Source organism: Gekko japonicus, unplaced genomic scaffold (assembly GCF_001447785.1).
Source record: "Gekko japonicus isolate JY-2015 unplaced genomic scaffold, Gekko_japonicus_V1.1 scaffold316, whole genome shotgun sequence".
Lineage (NCBI taxonomy): Eukaryota > Metazoa > Chordata > Lepidosauria > Squamata > Gekkonidae > Gekko > Gekko japonicus.
The window spans coordinates 347377-366868 of NW_015169784.1; the positions used below are offsets into that span (position 1 = coordinate 347377).

Here is a 19492-nt window from a genome sequence, read left to right on the forward strand (position 1 = left end):
GCTGTCCTTGAAAAAGAGCAGTTTGTGTCAGAGTTCTCTCAGCCCCACCCACCTCACAGGGTGTCTGTTGTGGGGAGGGGAAGAGAAAGGAGTTTGTAAGCCGCTCTGAGACTCCTTTGGGTAGTGAAGGGCGGGGTATAAATCCAATTTCTTCTTCTTCTTCAGACTTAACATGTATAGACCTAGTAAGTCTGACTGTATCACATCTACAGGAATACAAAAGGAATGATATTCCATATAGCTACCTTTGCTGCTCTTATACCTTCATTAAAACCTTTCTCAGATTTATGCATCCCGATGAGGGAGGATGCTGCTTGTTATACAAACGCTTCATCACGTGTTTTGTTAGTTCCTGGCTAAGCTCTCCCTAGAGCCAGGAGTTTGATTTAGATTACACCGGGATTCTAAGAATGGTGGTGCCCGGGCCCAGCTTGACTTGTATCCCCTGCCGCAAGAATTATGGATGACTCAGCAGTCCTTTGGCTATCAGCTGTGCCTATGGCCATACCACCCTGAACACGCCTGATCTTGTCTGATCTTGGAAGCTAAGCAGGGTTGGGCCTGGTTAGTACTTGAATGGGAGACCACCTGGGAATACGGGATGCTGTAGGCTATCAGCTGCCGTTTGTTTGATGCTTTCTACTTTTATATGTTTTGAAATTACTGCAATCCACTCTTAAAGGTCTATTATGCATGGGTGCTTTGCCTCGCTTTCACCATGCATGTCTGTTGGGTTTTCTTTTTAGTCCTGCATTTTTCCTTCCTTCAGCGCTCAGTCCAGTTTCTGTTCGCTGTTTTCCCAGGTTTTCTGAGGGTGCTTTTGTGCTGGTTTTTCCTTTGCATCACTTCCAAGCCGAAGGAAATTCAAAAGCATACAGATTCCCTCGGATTCTCCCCCGCCCTTTTCCTGCCCCTTGTACGCCACTCCCATGCCCACATCCAGGTTGTTCTGCCCACTCTGTATCTTCCGCCATTCATCAGTCTGTCCCTCATTGTTTTACATTTAAACTTTTATTTTACAAGCAGCTTGAGTCTAGCATTATGAGATTAATGCTAGTCTTAGATTGCTGTAAAAACAAAAAATAAATAATTTCTGGTTGGGCTGCCCCCTCCTGCCGCCCAGTTTAAACCAGACAATGGGAAGAGGCAGCACAGAGCTGCGCCTGCAGGGAGCTATCGACTTATGACACTGGATGGCTTATGACACTGGTTACACAGAAAGGTACGTTGATGTCCTGGAAAACAACCAGCAAGGCTATAAACAGGTTCAGTGGCACTGCATGTAGACGAGCTCCCCAATGAACCCAACTGGCTGCTGATCTTCCATGGGTTTCTGGATGAAAAGGTGCACTTTTTCTGCACCAGTTTCCTGACCTTCCAGCTCAGCTGTGCCAGGAAACCTTATCAGCTACAGGTCTACCTGAATGAGCTACATGGTATTTGCTACCCAGAGTCGGGGGAGCATTATGAAATCAAGCTGCTGCACTTTCTCCAAGAATACCTCTGAGGGCTGGGTCCTGCCCCAACCCCTTGCTCAGCACTATGGAAAACTGGGCTTCACAGCTGCTTGTCAGTTGCAAGGGAAAGGATGGTTAATTTCAACAGTGGGTGGTTCCCCCTTTGCCCGTGTTCCTTTCTGTTCCCTTTCATTCAAGGAACTAACAGTAAAATGTGTGTGCAACACCTGAACCATGAGGATTTAAATGGAATGTGCTTGCTGGATGCTACTGTGCAGCTGCAATAGGGCAGCAGCTGTGTAAATTAAAACAACAACAACTGTGGATGGCACCCCGCACATGTCACATCACACAAATGACATTCCACCCCAATTTAGAAAAACTGTGGGTTGGGGGGGTGGGGGTTGGTAGCTGCAGGATGAATACAGCAGGCCAAAAAGAATGGTACATAAGGCGGGAATAGAATCCGAAGTCAAGCGTAAAGCCTTACTGCTCAGAAAATCTGCAGTAACTGTGTGTGCATAATAGGCCCCTTGAAGAATCAGGAGCAATTAAATTATTTTAAGTGCTAGAACTGAAAATAATCTGTACCAATCTGAACAAAATAAAAGACCTGGGATAGGCAAACTGTGCAGAGTTGAGTTTGTGTTTGTTTTGTTTTTAAACAAAGGCATTAAGAATACATCCTGAAAGGCACCAGGAAGCCTGTGGTTTGCTCTGACAAATCAAATCGCTGAATGTCCTTCAGTATCTCCCATTGTCTCTCTTCTGGCTATTGATGCGCAGAGTGACATTAATTTCATGCCAAGTTGCAGTACTTCTGCATTTGATTTCTCCTAAGTGTTCTCAAGAAAAGAGGTTCAGTTTCCAGGTGCAGATTTTTGGATCCCAAAACTCAAATCAAAGAGGGTTGCAGTGGTTTCTGCTTGTCAATGAATACCTAGTCCTGTTCACAAATGCAATTTTCAGCACTGGGATTGTGCTACGGGGTGACAGCCATGGACCTTGTAGTGGTTAAGTGCGCGGACTCTAATCTGGGAGAACCGGGTTTGATTCCCCATTCCTCCACTTGCACCTGCTGATGTGACCTTGGGTCAGTCACAAGCTCTGGCACAGCTGTCCTTGAAAAAGAGCAGTTTGTGTCAGAGTTCTCTCAGCCCCACCCACCTCACAGGGTGTCTGTTGTGGGAAGGGGAAGGGGAAGGAGTTTGTGAGCCGCTCTGAGACTCCAAGTGAAGGGCCGGGTATAAATCCAATCTCTTCTTCTTCTTCTTTGCCAAAAGTGAACCTTCCTGCTCACCAGCATATCTATTAACCCCAGGGCAGACTGCCAGAGGTTATTCAAGAGTTTTTCCTCAGTACTAGGTAATTAAGTCTTTATGTTTGTAGGCTAAAGAAGAAGAAGAGGAGATTGAATTTATACCCCGCCCTTTACTTGAAGTCTCAGAGCAGTTTACAAACTCCTTTCCCTCCCCCTCCCCACAACAGACACCCTGTGAGGTAGGTGGGGCTTAGAGAGCTCTGACAGAAACTGCTATTTCAAGAACAGCTCTGGCAGAACTATGGCTTGCCCAAGGTCATCCAGCAGCTGCAAGTGGAGGAGTGAGGAATCAAACCCGGTTCTCCCAGCTTAGAGTCTGTGCACATAACCACTACACCGAACTGGCCCCTACACCAAACCTGCTAAAGTGTCACACATTGGTATTTTATTGTTTCAAAAGCTTGCGGTAATGTGGGATGCAAAGAAGAGCCAATTAACATGGCATGACAAAGTAAAAAAATCCCTCAGAGGAAGAAGACCACAAATGCTCTGACCCCTTAGAGGGCAAAGATCTTCTGAATGGTTGAGTTTAGCATAACGAGCTATAAATGATTGCTTGTTTGTTGCATGGCACAGTTGTTTAAGATAAGTGCCTCTGTTGGGGAATATTGCATTTTCCCATCAAATTAAAATATAGTATTGTTTGAGGAAAACACAATTATTCCCTCTGTAGTTGTACCAATAAAATCACTGCTAATGAACTACAATAATCTCTCATCAGCACTCAGCCTACAAAGGGAGAACTCCTAGTCGGGTTGAAACTGATTAGACTTAAGGTAAATTCTTGGAAGCAGCCAAACTGACTGTCTATAGAGTTTGTTTGAGTTCAGTTCAGGTTGCAGTTTACAACCTTTAAGGTCTGGGGGCCATAATAGCTGAAGGACTGTTTCTCTCCATTTGTCCCTGTGCTCCAATTACAGTCCTCTGGAAGCCACCGTCTGATCATCCCCATGCTTAGGTTTGCCCGTCTGGCATCCACTAGAGCCTGTTTGTTCTCAACAGTGGCTCCTACTTTATGGAACAGGCACCCTGAGGAGATGATGGGGTTGCCATCCTTGGAGAGTTTTAGGAGGCATCATTGCAAAGTGGCTTTATTTGTGAGGTGTTCAGTGGGATTTTAGCTGCTTGTTCTCTAGGGGTTTTATTTTTTAAATGAATCATGTTGTTTTAATTACGAATCATAAGGTGCCTTGAACCACAAAGGGAATGGCAGAGAATAAATAAAAATAAGAGATGCTGCCTATCAGATTTCCATTTACACAGTCTTTAGACTTAGAGTGGCCTGATCATTCATAACATTCTCCCTAAGAAGATACTTCTGGAAATCTATGCCTTTTTCATGTTAAAGTTACAACTCTAGATTTATGTAGCAAGACCTTAGATGATAGGCAATACTGTCTTGATGGATCAACTCAAATAACCACTGGCTGTTCCATGCCTCTCAATGTAGGATGCCCACTTTTCTCTGAGTGAAGACTAGAAGAAATAGCATGGGTTTTTTGAATTTGACTAGAGATTAAGAAAATGGATTACATAAGAACATAAGAGACGCCAATGTTGGATCAGGCCAAAGGCCCATCCAGTCCAACACTCTGTATCACACAGTGGCCAGAAATACCAGGTGCCATCAGGAGGTCCACCAGTGGGGCCAGGACATTAGAAGCCCTCCCACTGTTGACCCCCCCCAAGCACCAAGAAGACAGAGCATCACTTGCCCCAGATTGAGAGTTCCTGTCTATATCTTGTGGCTAATAGCCACTGATGGACCTCTGCTCCATATCTATCCTTATACTAATACTGAAGTGTTCCCGTGAGTGCGGATATCTAAATCCGCGCTCCGGGGGCACTTGCGGGGGAGGGAGAGGTTTGTGCACACTTGGGGCGGTCCCCAGGTGTGCACAAAAATACGAAACCTGGGAAAAAATATCGGGGGGATGTTTAAATCCCCCCGAAACTGACAGCGCCCCCCCTGCGCATGCGCAGGGAACGCTCTGAGAACGCCGCCGCCACCACCGCCGTTAGGAAGGCGAGCAGCAAGTGGGGGGGCAGAGCGGCGAGCCGGGGGGGAGGCCAGAGGGGGGAAATCGAGGGGGGGCAGCCCAACGGCCACAGCGGCGGGAGTGACCATGGCCGGCTAGAACACGAAGGCGGCGCGGGGATTCCTGGCCTCCCTCCTGCGGGAGTTCCCAAGGCCGCTGGGCGCGCAGGACGCCCTGCCTTGGAGTCCTCCGAGAAGGGGTGGCGCCCTCAGCCAGGCCGAGGCGCCTGCGGAGATGGCGGAGTTGGCCCGCAGCTTCCTGGGCAGCAGGTAGGGCGGGAGGGGAGAGAAGGGAGTCTTAATAGTTAATCCCACCTGTGGATCCTGTGTTGTGCAGCCGGTGCCCGGCCGTTACGGTGTGAGGGGTGGGGGCTCACTCTCCGGGGAAGGGTGCGTCAGGTTGCAGCCCTCGCGGGAAAGGGGGCGGCGACTGGTGTCGGGATCCGTCCCAGGCAGAGAGGAAAAGGGGAGAAAGCTCCAGTTAGATAAACGATTCGGGTGGAGAGGAGGCTGCGTTCTGCAGTGTGGGAAAGGGACCTCATCGTTGGCTGTGAGGGAGGCTGGGAGGGAGGGAGGGGGAGTTTGGGGGTCACCTGCGGAGCATTCCCGCGGGTTTCCTGGGATCCGTCTCCTTTGGTGTCATGGTTGGCTGTTGCATTCGAGCGCGCGTGTGGGCTGGGTCAAGGGGTGTGTGAGAAGCGCGGAGAAACCCCCTGTGGATTAGGGAGTAAAGGACGATTAGTTGTGTGTGGAGTAAAGGAGCATTGCGGCTTGCTTCGAGGGTTGGCTTTTAGTGGAGATCGCGCGGGGGGGTGGAAGAGATGGAGCTCTTCGCCCCCCACCCCGCGAGTATCGCGAGTCCCCTTACTTGTATATCTAATTTCCAACAGAGGGCACCGTGTGCGGATACTTATTTCCACTAACAGGAAGCTCACTCTGTCCCAACAGCTTTTCCTACATAGTCAGTATACTTCCTGTGTCTGCAGAAAAAATGTAAGTCCCCCCACCAGCTGTTGGAAATGGGAATGCGTGATTAGTGTATGTAGCCGAAAAGTGTGGGGACACTCCATGGATACTTGAAGCAAGTAGGGTTTTATTTGTTTGCTTGCTATGTTATTTATAGGCCACCTTTCTCAGACTCAAAGCAGATTATACAGAGTGAGTCAATACAATTGACAGATGGGACATTTAGTAAACAAAACAATAGGATTAGGGTTGTCTGACCAACCAGAAATGAAGCATAAAGTATTAAGCCTTTCTCAGACTCAAAGCAGATAGAGTGATTCAATACAATTGACAAAACAATAGGATTAGGGTTGTCTTACCAACCAGAAATGAAGCATAAAGTATTAACATGATGCATTAAGCGACGTAAAATTCTGTAGTATAGGGTTACCACATTTTGAAAAGCAAAAAAAGAGGACATATTTCCCGACTTGCTACTTCAAACAAGTGATCACTATGACAAATCTCATGTTAAATACACCTACTATTTAAGCGGTGATAATTGCTACTACCTAGGAATATTTAAGAAACTATTTAAGCGATGATAATTGCTACTACCTAGGAATATTCCTAACCTTCCAACCCGTATAGAGGACATTTTCATCAGTTTTTTAAAAAGAGCCCCAAAGAGGATGGACTCAAAAAAAGAGGCTGCCTGGTAACCCTACCATTGTAGGATCCTAGTTTCAGCAAGCCATACACAGTTGTATAAACCACAGCCCCATATATTTTATCCAAGTAAACTATCTGAATCTTTTGGCACAGTGCAACTCTATTGCCTGTGTAGAAAAGTCCTCTTGAATAATTGTTCAGTTTTGCATAGTTTGCGGAAAACCAGGAGAATGGAAGCCTTCATGACTTTTTCCAGAAGGTGGGGGCCCACAGTGAAAAGGTCCACTGGTGGACCTCCGTCCTGATGGCACCTGGTATTTTTGGACACTGTGTGACAGAGTGTTGGACTGGATGGGCTTTTGGCCTGATCCAACATTGGCGTCTCTTATGTTCATATGACATATGTACTGGCAGTTATTGATTTTGCCCATTTGCCAGTTGGCACATGCAGATCACCCGTCTCTGATGAGTAAAGTTCTGGTGAAATGTAAAGGTAGAGGCAGTCTTGCAGATTTGAGGATCCAAGGCCGTGAAAGGCTTTGTATGTGATAGCTAATACCTTAAATTGAGCCCAGTAACTGACGGTGAAGTACCTGCAGGATGGGAGAAATATGCTGGCTCCATTACTGGGTTGGACTCTTGGTTGAGGGTCTTATGGAAGACCTCTACTTATCACCTATTACCTGAGCTTCTAAAGCAGTATGAGGATTGAACTGGGGACCTTCTCCATGCAAAGTAGATACTTTAATGAGCTACAGCTTCACCTCCAGTGCATATGTCCACAGAAGAGGAAATGGCACAGGGTGGGAGTAAGGAATACTGTGTTTTGTTCTGGCTGGATTGACCTTGATATATATATTTTTTTAAGTTGCTCTGTGTTGAACTTAATTTAGTTGGTTGCAGTTTATATGTCTCTTACTATGTGCTGTGGCTTGCTAACTTGGGTGCACTTTAATGTGAGATGCTGGGGGATATAAATGCTGTAAATATAGGACTTGCCTGTGTACATTGTCTAGTTAAGTTCTGTTAAAGTTGCAGACAGCGAGGAGGAAGTTCGCGACCCACTTTACAGTGCACATTCGGATGCATGACTTTGGTTGTTAACATAAGACTGTATTAAGATCAGGCACATGCAGGGTTCACTAGAACAGAGATCCGGAAGTGTGGATAGGAAGCACCTGTTTGGACAAAAATATGTAGATGTGATAATCATGAAGTGCATATTTTTTCATTATTCAGAAGGCCTTGGGTTGGGCCCGCAGCCCTTCATGTGAAAGACAGGAAGCCTGTCAAGGGCTTTTTATACAGAGCCTCTGTCGTCGGCTGGAAAAGGCAGGATATCCCTATCAAGGGGAAAAGATGATTGAGAGTTCTTGACTGTAAATGTTCAGATTAAATTACAAGCACCCAGAAAATGGATCAAATCTTACCAAGTTATGGCCAGTGTTTTTCAAACATCAAGGTCTTACGCATCCCTAGCCAATTGCACTTATGTTCACCTCAGCCAGATCTGTATTTCTGTTTTTTGATTGAATTTTACACATGTGAGTGTACCGGCCCTTACCTCATTAAAGGTATTGACATGATCCAGGATCTTTTGTCTGTTCTTGGCTGCTGTCATAACTCTGCTTCTTCACCTTCTGAATGTTTGTCCTTTTTCTGAATCAAATATTTTACCGTTGTTGTACCTGGGTTCCCCTTTACATAGCTACCTTGTTCATTTTGGCTGCCAGCAGACGAGTAAAATTCTGACTTCTTTGAAACGATTTGTCTCGTAAGCCCCTGACCTCTTTTTTCTGGAGGAGGGGTGGAGTCTTTTAATTCATTCTGTTACTTAAAATGTGTTGAAAGGTGTATGGTACAGTTGCATAAAGTCTTAATGTGTTAACAAACCCAAGCATGAAATGCTGGGAAGTACAAGCCTTTGGCATGAGAAATCTGTGAAAACTATTCTTGGCTAGCAAGGAATGACAATATCAAGAAAGCCACTGTGTTGGCCAGGGGTGTCAAACATGCAGCCCAGGCGCCAGATCAGGCCCCCGAAGGGTTTCTATCAGGCCTGCAGTGGAACTGGCTGTCGTCTGCATCTTCTTCCAGTTCTGCTGCTGCTGCGTCATCATAGGTTTGCAGCTTACAGATACAAACCTGAACAGCATACTCAAGATTGCAACAGCACAGACATTTTGATGCAATAATTCAGAGCAAGAGGTGTCAGTTATCAGACACTGTTAAATAAACAAAATATCGCAAGAGTGCTAATGTTTTAAGCATGTTTTTATTTTAAGTAGAAAAAACCCTTTGTGTTTGTGTTCTTTATAAAGTTTATATCTCCACTACTTGGCATTACATTTTATGACACACATGGTCCGGCCCAACAAGGTCTCATTTATGTCAGATCCGGCGCTCATAACAAATGAGTTTGACACCCCTGCTCTAGGCTGTGTCCAAATTCCCACTTTGCCATGGAAGTTTGTTGGGTGACCTTGGGCCTGTCGCCTGTCACAGTCTCTCAGCCTTATCTCACAGGGTAGTTGTGAGGGTAAAACTGAGAAGAGAAGGATGTAAGCCACTTTGGGTCCCCATTGGGGGGAAGGGTGAGGTATAGTTGATGAGGTGAGATAAGGATGGGCTCTTCCACTTTTCTCATAGGTTTTGTTCTTTGTGTGTGTGTGTGTGTGTGTGTGTGCTTGTGTGCCTGGATGTCATGGTGACATCTGGCAACCCCTAGTGGGACTGGGATGTTTCAGAGAGGTGACTTGATATTGTCTGCTTCTGCATCCCAGCCTTGGTATTCCCTGGAGGTCTCCCTTCCAAATACTTGCCAGGGTCGGGCCTGCTTAACTTCCAAGATCTGATGAGATCGGGTTTGTCTAGGCCTTAAGCTTTGTTCTGGTACCACACATGGTACAGGTTCCAGCATAACTAATGCTCAATTTGGGTGTTGATTATCATGGAAATCATCATTAATCAACCATGAACGGATCAGCTGGCCAAAGGAAAGTTATGATAACCTCAGTTTCCCATCTCTAAAACAGAATTAATAGAGACCTCCATAATATTGAGAGGAATAGGCAAGGGAAGGATGGTGTGGCACTTTGTATCTTTGTTACCATCACTCCTGAGTAGAGTCACTATCTTTAAGGCCTCACTATGAGCCCAGCCTTAGACAAGGCAGGGGTTTCCGCATACTTGATGGACTCCCTAAGGATGCAGAAGACACTGCTATTCAAATTAGAAAAGAAATGGCCACCTATGAAATGGGCTGCTGAGGACCAGGACCGTGCATGCTTTGGGAGGTACGTGTGTAGTACTGAGGGCAGTTTAACATTGGTTAAAGGTGGGAAGGCCCAAAGAAAACTGAAGGGGTGATTGGTCTGCTCACACCCTTACGAACTCATGATATTCTAGACCAAAGAGATTTGGTTCAGGGGTTGCGAAGTGTTGATTTCCCAGTTGTTTTTATGCCACACTATTCTTCACTGGCCTGCAGTTTATAATCGGCTGTAAAATTATTAGCAAGAACAAAGCCTGCCACCATTGCCATCTGTCACTTTGTAGCTGAAAGTCTTGTGGCCGTAAGGACATCTAATGCTATAGACTGCCTGATGAAATAAAGCATAAGAAGAGCATTTGACGAGGTTTGCAGTCTTAGTGCATTGCTGCTTGAATGGATAAAATGATTTGTGATGTCTAACATAAGAACTGCCTTGTGTATCAGACCAAGGGTCCATGCCCTCTGCCTGCAGTAGCTAAACAGATGCTCACAAGTGGATCATGAAGCTGATAGCTATCTTTCATTCATTCCATCCACAAGAAAAGCTATTATGTACCAGCGTCTCTGGGTAGCAAAGAGCAGCCCCATTGACTAGTCTCAAGGTCTGTTAAAGCATAAATGCTAGTCACCAATAGCCACTTGGCCTCCCCGGGCCATAGTGGGCCTGTTGTCGTTGTTCAGTCGCACAGTCGAGGCCTACAGATGCTTACTATTCTGCTAACACCTAATAGAAAGCATATTAAGCTGCACTGGACTGAAGTTATTTTTTTGCTACCATCCTGTTTTGTTTAATTGTTTTTTTATCATATATTTATTGTTTTGTCTCTTTTGTGAGCTGCCCTGAGCCCATTATGGGATAGGGTGGGATATAAATGCAAACTGAGAGCCAGTTTGGTGTAGTGGTTAGGAACACGGACTCTAATCCGGGAGAACAGTGTTTGATTCCCCACTTATCCACATGCAGCTGTTGGCATGACCTTGGGTTAGTCACAGACTGACTCCACACAAGCAGCTGTGTCGCCCTGGTTCTGTTTCCCCTGCTTGCATTGGTCAATTTCACACTATTCGCTGCATGGCCACATTTTGACCCGCAGCTCCCCCCGATTTCCCCCACGTCTTCTTGATCCTTGTTTTTTGAGACCAAAAAGATGTGGGGGGGGGGGAATCAGGGGGAGCTGCAGGTCAAAATGTGGCCGTGCAGCGAATAGTGTGAAATTGACCAATGCAAGCGGGGGAAACAGAAGAGCGAGGGCAGCACAGCTGCTTGTGGGGAATCGGTCACAGTTCTCTCTGAGGTGTTCTGGAAAGAACAGTTCTCGAGAGAGCTCTCTCAGCCCCACCTATCTCACATGGTGTCTGTTATGGGGAGGGGAAGGGAAAGGAGATTGTAAGCCTATCTGAGACTCCTTCAGGTAGTGAAGAGTGGGGTATAAATCCAATCTCCTCCTCCTCCTCTTCTTCGTCTTCTTCATATTCTTCGTCTTCTTTCTCATAAATAAAGTAAGTTTCATCCTTGTCATTCTGTGAAGTTCATGAAAGTCGCTCTTGGCCACCACCACAACCTTGAGCTTGCATAGGAACACCTCAGCTATGAATCCTTGAGCGAGCAAGGAAAGCTGAGTACCACCAGCTATGTCTATTTTATGTTTAGTCAGTCTGTTGGATGAATCAACAAAATGTTTTGATTGACTGAAAAGGTATCTTATTAATGAACAACTCATAGAAGATGTTACTAACACAAAATTTAAATATTATTAAAATCGTAGGCGTTAGGTGCCATCTTGGGAGAGGGCATTTGCCTTTGTGCAGGAAGGGAATGCTGTGATACATACTTTCTGTCCTGTAAGGTAATGTTTGGGTGCTATTTTATTCAAAACTATGTCTTTATTCATATTCGAATTTATGCAGACAATTTATAGAAAGATGTCCTGTCCCTTTGTCAGAGGCTTAATGTGCGGAAAGTGGCAGTTGATGCTTTTCATGGTATGGAGTTAAGTAACATCACCTGGTAAATAACATCCCATAAAGCCTCTGATCAATTGAATGGACAATAAATAAATTGAATTGACATTTTTTCCTCTCTCCAGGCATTTGGCAACCATAGCTAATTTTGTAAGGTATCTGGGGTGGCCTGTGCCATCTATTATCTAAACGGAATTTAGGTTCAAAAGTTTCATCTTCAACCATTTTTGTTTCCTCTTCCCTTAATGCATACGAAGGATAATGGCTTGCATGCTGGTCTTAATATGTTTTTCTTAAAGTAAATCTAATCAATTCAGCTGAAGCTAATTTCCAGATAAGCATGATTAAGATTATACTGTAACATGCCATTTCTAGCTGCAGCAGGATTTCTGTGGAGTACAAAATAGCTAATATAGCATGGATGTTGATGGCCCTAGCTGAAGTTTTCTTGAATCGCTAGAGTTTATTATGTGTTTTAGTACCTTGTTGAACTTTATTTATTTTTATCATTGTATTAATACTGACTATTTTAATGGTCCTTAAATATTTTGATGTGTTTGATTTTATTATAAGGCACTTTGGGCATATTTTATGGAGAAGCATTGAATAATCTAAATACATAAAATATGTAAAATCAAAGAAAATGAGTAGATACCCATACTTTCTTTCATCTTTCACAGATACTCCTGCATTACAACCCTGCAAATTCTATTTTAACAAATTGAAAATATTTTCCTTTTTTCCTTGGCTATCCTTAGATTTTAATTTAAGAGACAAAATGTAGCATCCTATAATTTCATTTTCTTAAATGAGCATTTTTAGTAACTGTTGCAGGTCTGGTGGTAATTTTTTGTACATCTGTTTGATTCAAATCTTGGGTTTTGTTCTGATGAAACCATAATTTGGAGGAGGGTGGTAAATATTGATACTTGTTAAATGGCACACCTTTCCACCCAATTCTTGTAAAGTGACATGTACTCGTGGGCACTCAATGAAATTGCTGAGCAGTTGGGCTAGCACAGATAAAAGGAAGTACTTCTTCACCCAAAGAGTGATTAACACATGGAATTCACTGCCACAGGAAGTGGTGGCGGCTACAAGCATGGACAACTTCAAGAGGGAATTAGATAAACATATGGAGCAGAGGTCCATCAGTGGATATTAGCCACAAGGTATAGATAGGAACTCTCATTCTGGGGCAAGTGATGCTCTGTGTATTCTTGGTGCTGTGGGAGGGGGCGCAACAGTGGGAGGGCTTCTAGTGTCCTGGCCCCACTGCTGGACCTCCTGATGGCACCTGGTATTTTTGGCCACTGTGTGACAGAATGTTGGACTGAATGGGCCATTGGCCTGATCCAACATTGGCTTCTCTTATGTTCTTATGTATAGGCAGAGCATGTGCCAGTCAAAGGAACCATGCTGCATATATCTTAGAACGTATCAACCGTGTTTCACGTGCTGTTTAAAAATAATGCTTATTGTCAGCTATTTGGAATGTAACGCAGGCCGTCAGAACTCTGCTATGTGAAAGACCAGCTTTGTGCTGTCAGAGCAGTCTGAGATCAATGAAGTGAAGAGAGGGAGGAAATTAAGCGTGCTTCCGCTGAGGCAGGCATGCACTCCCTTAATCGACTGCATACTATTTCATTTCTGTGGGGAATGTGGGGGGTGTAGCGAGTTCTGCATTCAGATTTCTTTGTGTGCTGGTGTGGAAGAAGGACACAAGGTCTGAGGTTTCATTTCCATTTCCAAGAGAATTTGATAGGCCCTTCCATTATTGCATCTGTGCTATAATTTTTTTTCTCTTGAACCAGCATAATTTCAAAGGTGTAGATGCATTGGGTAAATCTTGCAAAAACATGGTTATACCTAGGATTGAGGCTAGAAAAATCCCAGACACCTAACATTTGTATATAGCTTGACCTTTTCATATTACTTTGCCACAGAAAGCATAATTTCTATTTTATGTTTCATATTAGTCACTTTAATCCAAGCCCTTCCATTACACTTGTCAGGTCTAAATGGCATTTTAAAAGTCTGAAAGGAATGCAAGTCATCTTTATGTGAGTGAATGTCTGTTGGCATTGGCTTGTAAAGTAAATAATAGTAAATGAACCAGTTCCCTACCTTACAAAAGGGCACACCGTTGTGGCTGATGTGAGGAAGAGAGGGAAAATGGAAACTAACTAGTAAGGCAGGGTTTCTGTGGTCTAGGTCGCTCTGTGGGGTATGTGCCCACCCAGCTTTTCAGAAGATGAGCAGGGCTTCTTATTGGCTGCCCTCATTCAGATTTATTTATTTAAAACATTTATTAGCTGCCTTTCTGCCTTATGGAATTCAGAGTGGCTTACAATGTAAATAAAATACATAAAATAGAATACATAAAATACATTAAAATCCCAATTTAAAATCACAGTTTGGGGCTGCCAGTAAATTAATAAAATGCAGTCCTAAATAAAACTGTCTTCGACTGCCTCCTAAAGACTGAAGTGGAGAGGTGGTTCCATAATCCTGAGGCTGCCACCAAAAAGGCCTCCTGTCATGTACCCACTCGATGGGATTCTTGGATTGATGTGACAGTCAGGAGGGCCTCTCCCTGTGATCTTAATTCCTGGGCAGGGACATATGGGAAAAGATGGTCCTTCAGATACCAGGAGGTTTTCACTGGCAGACGAGGAGAACTGGTAAGCACCTAGGCTTTCCTTAGTGTGTAGTGCCATTGTCCACTTCAGGCTTTCCTTCTTCCTAGGAGGTGTGCAAAGGAAGGTACTCTGTTTGGCTCCACCTCCTACAGAAGTCATTTTGGGTTTGTCTCCACCTCCTGTGGCAGCCATTTTGAGATGGTATTCACTACCCCTTTCAAAATTCCAAGGGCGCCCACAGGCTCAAAAAAGATCCCTGGCCTAGATGCTGTTATGCTGGAAGACTGCTAAGTTGTTTACCCACTACCCTATCGCTCTGCTCCCAGTGGATAAATATGGGCCTATCCAGGAAATGTTATGGCTATTTTTAACCCATGGCTGTCAGCTGTGCTCTTCTGTAGGCAATGTGTAATATTTAAGAGTGTCGGACTAGTATCTGGGAGACCCTGGTTTGAATCCCCACTTGTGCCATGGAAACTCACTGGGTGGCCTTAGGCCAGTCATACACTCTCAGTCTTACCTACATGGCAGGGTTGTTGTGAGGCTAAAATGGAGAATGATGTAAGTCAGTTCGGGTCCCCATTAGGGGAAAAATGCTGGGTATGAATGAGTTAAATAAGTTATTTCTGGGGTTGGGAATAAAATGTATAATAAATTGCAGTGTTAGGATAGAACATTTGTCTCTCATGTGAAATGCTGAAGGATGTGGTGCAAAAGTGTTCCAAGAGTTGTGACTGAACTGTCTTTGGCCGAAATGTGCTTTGATGGATTTCAAACTCTCCTTGCCTAGTCAAAGTTGGTTATACAATCAATAGTTCTTTAAGCTAAACCAGACTTAGTCAGTGTTGACTTTGTATGCAGAAGAGTCCTTATTTTACTTTTATTCTGAAGTAAGAGTGCTCATGAGATTGCTAGTGCCGAATTGTCAATCCATGCTTAAAATACATCCTCTGGCCAGGCAGTAATCATACTAATTGGTGGACGTGTGGCTTCTTTTGAACGCCTCCATGATTATTACTGCCTAATTTAATGAATATCTGCCAGCCATCTTAAATGGGCATGATTTAAACTGGAACACCATAAATGTACTTTGCCACAGCTGCGCCAGGATGTATGTGTGGTCTCTGGAAAATAACTATAGCATGGTTCTGCATTTAGATATTTAAAAACCTGTGCTCTGTTTCCTCTCAGGTTGAAGCAGTTTACAGAAAAACCCCACAACCCAACTAATACAATATATATTTTTAAAGCACCATAATGAAATTTCACCTTCTTCAGACAAAATTTCCAGTTGCCCCAAATATGTACTAAAAGCAATGCAAAAGAGAACTGGCATTTTTGTGGTCATAGTGTTTGATGTGTGACTTCAGCACATCCTTTTATAATAAGCAAAGAATTACTGTATGGTGGCTTGTAAAAATGGTTTCATTTATAGGAAAAGGGGAGTATACAAAGAAGTAGACTATCTAGCAGAGCTGCTCTGGGATCTGCACTCCTATCCTGGGCAGGAAATGAACTGAGGATTTGGATGAACACACTGCCAGAGATGGGAAGTTTGAGTTGACCCGCCTGACTGGTTAGTGGGAATCACCCCTGATAAGATGCCATCCCATTGTCTGAGTAGAAGGAACCTTCATGGAAAGTTCAGTGTTCTGTTTGGCAAGACAATTATTTCCCCCCTTTCCTAAGTACAGTCTGTGTAGTAGTTGAGTTCATGCTACTTTGGGAACTTCCTTCATCTTGCTTGGTATTCGTGCACAGAGGAGCCCAGTGTGGCAGTGGCATGAAGCTAGTGGAGTTTAGAGAGACATTATTGTAACCCTGTGAGGTAGATTAGGCTGAGAGAGACTGGTCCAAAGTCACCCAGTGAGCTTCATGGCATAAAAGGGATTTGAACCTGGGTTTTCAAGATTCTATTCCACTCTAACCACCACTTCACTCTGGCAATCCAAAGACATTCCTTACAAGTTTTGCCTGTGTGTACTAGAAAAAGTGATGGCTAGACCAGATTTGTGTTGGAACATTACCAATAGACCTGAACTGAATGTTTGTTTTATTTAAAAATGTTGATGAACTCCAGTTCCCCAGTAAGTGGGCCCAACGAGATTTATAAACCATGCTGTAGTGTATACATTAAAACATTGCCACATCACATCAAAATACAACCTCAGTCCAAATCACAGTGATAAGATCTGCAAAAAAGCTTTTGCTGGAAGTTTCCATAGAGTACGTCCAAAAGGGGACGTACAAGTGGCATTTTGATTGGAATTCCAGCCAAAAATCCCATCTGTATCTTCCCTTCCCAGATGTAACACATCCTTCTATTTTCTTGGCAGGTAAGTAGCTCATGTATGATATTCTTATGAACTTGTCCAGTACTTAGTTTATAAAGCAAGACATTAGTACCAGGACTTTCCTGACATCCCTGCGTACTAGGGTGTTGGCTGCAGTACCCAGTGTGCAAGTCTTTAGGTGCAAGTCCCATTGATCTCAGAGTGGGGTTTACTTCTGAGTAAACATACATATATTATGTTGCTAATAAGTGCCCGTAGGCTGGCTGTGATTACTTGATGGTGGGAGAGACGGATTTTGCATACGCTGATAAGCACTTTGTTCTTGGGCCAACCCAGATGTTACTACAAATAGTTTTAATTAATAGATGGATACAGAAGAGACTGGGTTCCGTGACTTAAGAATTCCTCCTCAAATTCTGAATCTGGTTCTTCTTTGTTCTGACTGGGGGGAAAATAATCTGATATCTGTAAACATAGCTTGAGGGTATTGTATATTTCCCTAGTGGAAAGCAAACTGTAAAGCAGATTCTATCTTTATTTCATTGCCAGTGAATACATTCTGCAAGCATAGGTCCATTCCTGGCTGCCCCTGAAAATACCCTCCCTCCCATTCTCAAACTACACTTGGGACTGAATTCCATGTTACATTAGAGGTCTGTGCTTCGATCTCCCAACATGTATTTGATTCTAAGGAGCAGCTAGAATTGAGCCCAGTAGCACCTTAGAGACCAACAAGAGTTTCAGGAGATACACTTTTGAGCCAAATCTCCTTTCATCAGACACAGTAGACTAGAAGTGGAGATCTGAGTCCTTTTATCCTTGTCAGTAGGTGGGAGGAGTGTTGTAAAAGATGCAGAGGTACCATGTATATTGTAATCAGCTTGGTTAGAGCAGAGGGGAAAGGCTTGGGGGTAGAACATTAATCCCATGTCCCTTTTTGGCGGCGGTGGAGGGGGGAATCCATTGTTCTGAAAGCTTGTACCCTGAAACTCATGTTGGTCTCTAAGGTGGCACTGGAGTCAAACCTAACTGTTCTCCTGCACTCCAGCGTGGTTACCTTCTGAAATGAGCAGCCAGGGCTCTGGTATCTAGCACAGGGCAATGGGGGCAACCCTTCCTACGCAGCCTTGGGAACTATTTCTATTGGGAGCAGTATTGCGGGGGAAAGAGATAAACCATCCGTTTGCTGGTATTGTAAACTGAATCAGAATCATGGCCCAGCTGCCTTTTAGGGTTAAAAAAACACACTGGGGAAACATTCACGGGTCTCCAACATAGTATAATTTGGCCCTGGGTGCAAATTCAGAATTCCTGTAGCCCAACATCCTTTCTCTGTGCTGGAGTGTTTGCTGATATTCTGAAGCAACAGTGATATCTCTCTGAAACAGTGCCCCGCCACTCTCTCTGCCACTCCTTTTATGTAGTTCCTCAAACTCCACGTGCCCTTTGCAGGGCTATGATACGAATTTTCCCCCTTCTTCAAAAGAAAACAGTGAGCTCAAATGTGGCTGCAGTAAGACCATACCCAGCTGTACTTGACAGAATATCCTGTTTCTTCTGCTGGCTTGCAGCAAGTACAAATGCCCTATTAAGAATACACTTTAGCTTTTAAAAACAAAATCATCCGGAAAGACTCTGGGAACTTTTTTTTTTTTTTTGGTTCATGTTGTTTTTGCTTCGCTTTTCCTACAAGGAAGCCAAGTATTACTCATACCAAGAGATGCTGATTGTATTGAAGGAAATTCTGGGAGGAATATGGATGCCGTGTTGCCATCACAGGTCTGGTGCAGAATTTATTTTGGTCAGAGAGAATGACAGGAAATGTTTAAATGTAGCTAAGAACTGGGAATGACCTTCTTTCAGCAAGTGGGAAGGGACAATGAAAATTGGACAGGATAAACCCTAAAACAAAACAGATAATGTTACAGAATACATTATTGTGAGTTACAATTGTTTGACAGAAGGTAGCGGTGTGCAGCAGAAGAGTTAGATTCCAGTCCAGTACTTCCTTAGAGACCAACAAGAGTTTCAGGGTATATCTGCGAGACCGTCTCTCCCTCTATGTGCCCCAAAGAGCTTTACAATCTGCGAGACCGTCTCTCCCTCTATGTGCCCCAAAGAGCTTTACAATCTGCCAGCCAACATCTTTTGGTGGTCCCTGGCCCCAGGGACGTCAGTCTCACCTTGACTAGGGCCAGGGCCTTTTCAGGCCTGGCCTCTACCTGGTGGAATGAGCTCCCATATGAGATTAGGGCCCTGTGAGACCTTTTACTATTCCGCAGGGCCTGCAGGACGGAGCTCTTTCGCCAGGCTTTTAGTTAGGGCAGTGGGTGTTTTCTCCCTCCCTACTGGGTCTCCCGTCAGCGGGTCAGATCTGCATTACCATCTAAGGATCAAAACTTGAAATAGATGGCATCTGTGAGACTTTAACTATGACTTGTACCAGAGGAATGTTGTTGTATTTTATTGGGGCTTTAACTGTTTTTAATTCTTTGTATGCTCTATATTGTTTATTATGTTTGATGGAACCCACCCTGAGCCTGCTATGCAGGAAGGCCGGGGTTTAAATCCAATAAAATAAATAAATATAAGCTTTTGAAAGTCAAAGATCCCTTTGTCAGAGATGAGTAGGAATGGCGATCTCTGAGTCCATTTATTCCAGTCAGAAGCTGGGAGGAGTGTTGTAAAGAATGCCTGGGAAGGATGCAGAGGTAGAATGCATATTGTAATCAGCTTGATTAGAGAAGAGGGGAAACGCTGGAGGACAGAAATTTAGCATCTGGAGTGAGATAAGAATCCTGTGTCCCTGTTCAGCCTGGGTGATTCATTGTTCTGAACTTGTGAATGAACTCAGGTTCAGCAATGTTGCGTTGCAGTGATCTTGCAC

The 19492-nt window shown here is 44.1% G+C and overlaps 1 protein-coding gene across 1 annotated transcript in view; it reads left to right on the top strand.

Moving 5' to 3' along the window:
• The first annotated feature begins 1193 nt into the window (after positions 1-1193).
• Positions 1194-19492, top strand: part of PPM1F (protein phosphatase, Mg2+/Mn2+ dependent 1F) — a 39121-nt gene continuing 20822 nt past the window's right edge. The window contains exons 1-2 of the mRNA XM_015416894.1: positions 1194-1265; positions 4917-5086. Coding sequence (XP_015272380.1) covers positions 1194-1265; positions 4917-5086 — 242 coding nt within the window. The remainder of the gene's footprint in view (positions 1266-4916; positions 5087-19492) is intronic.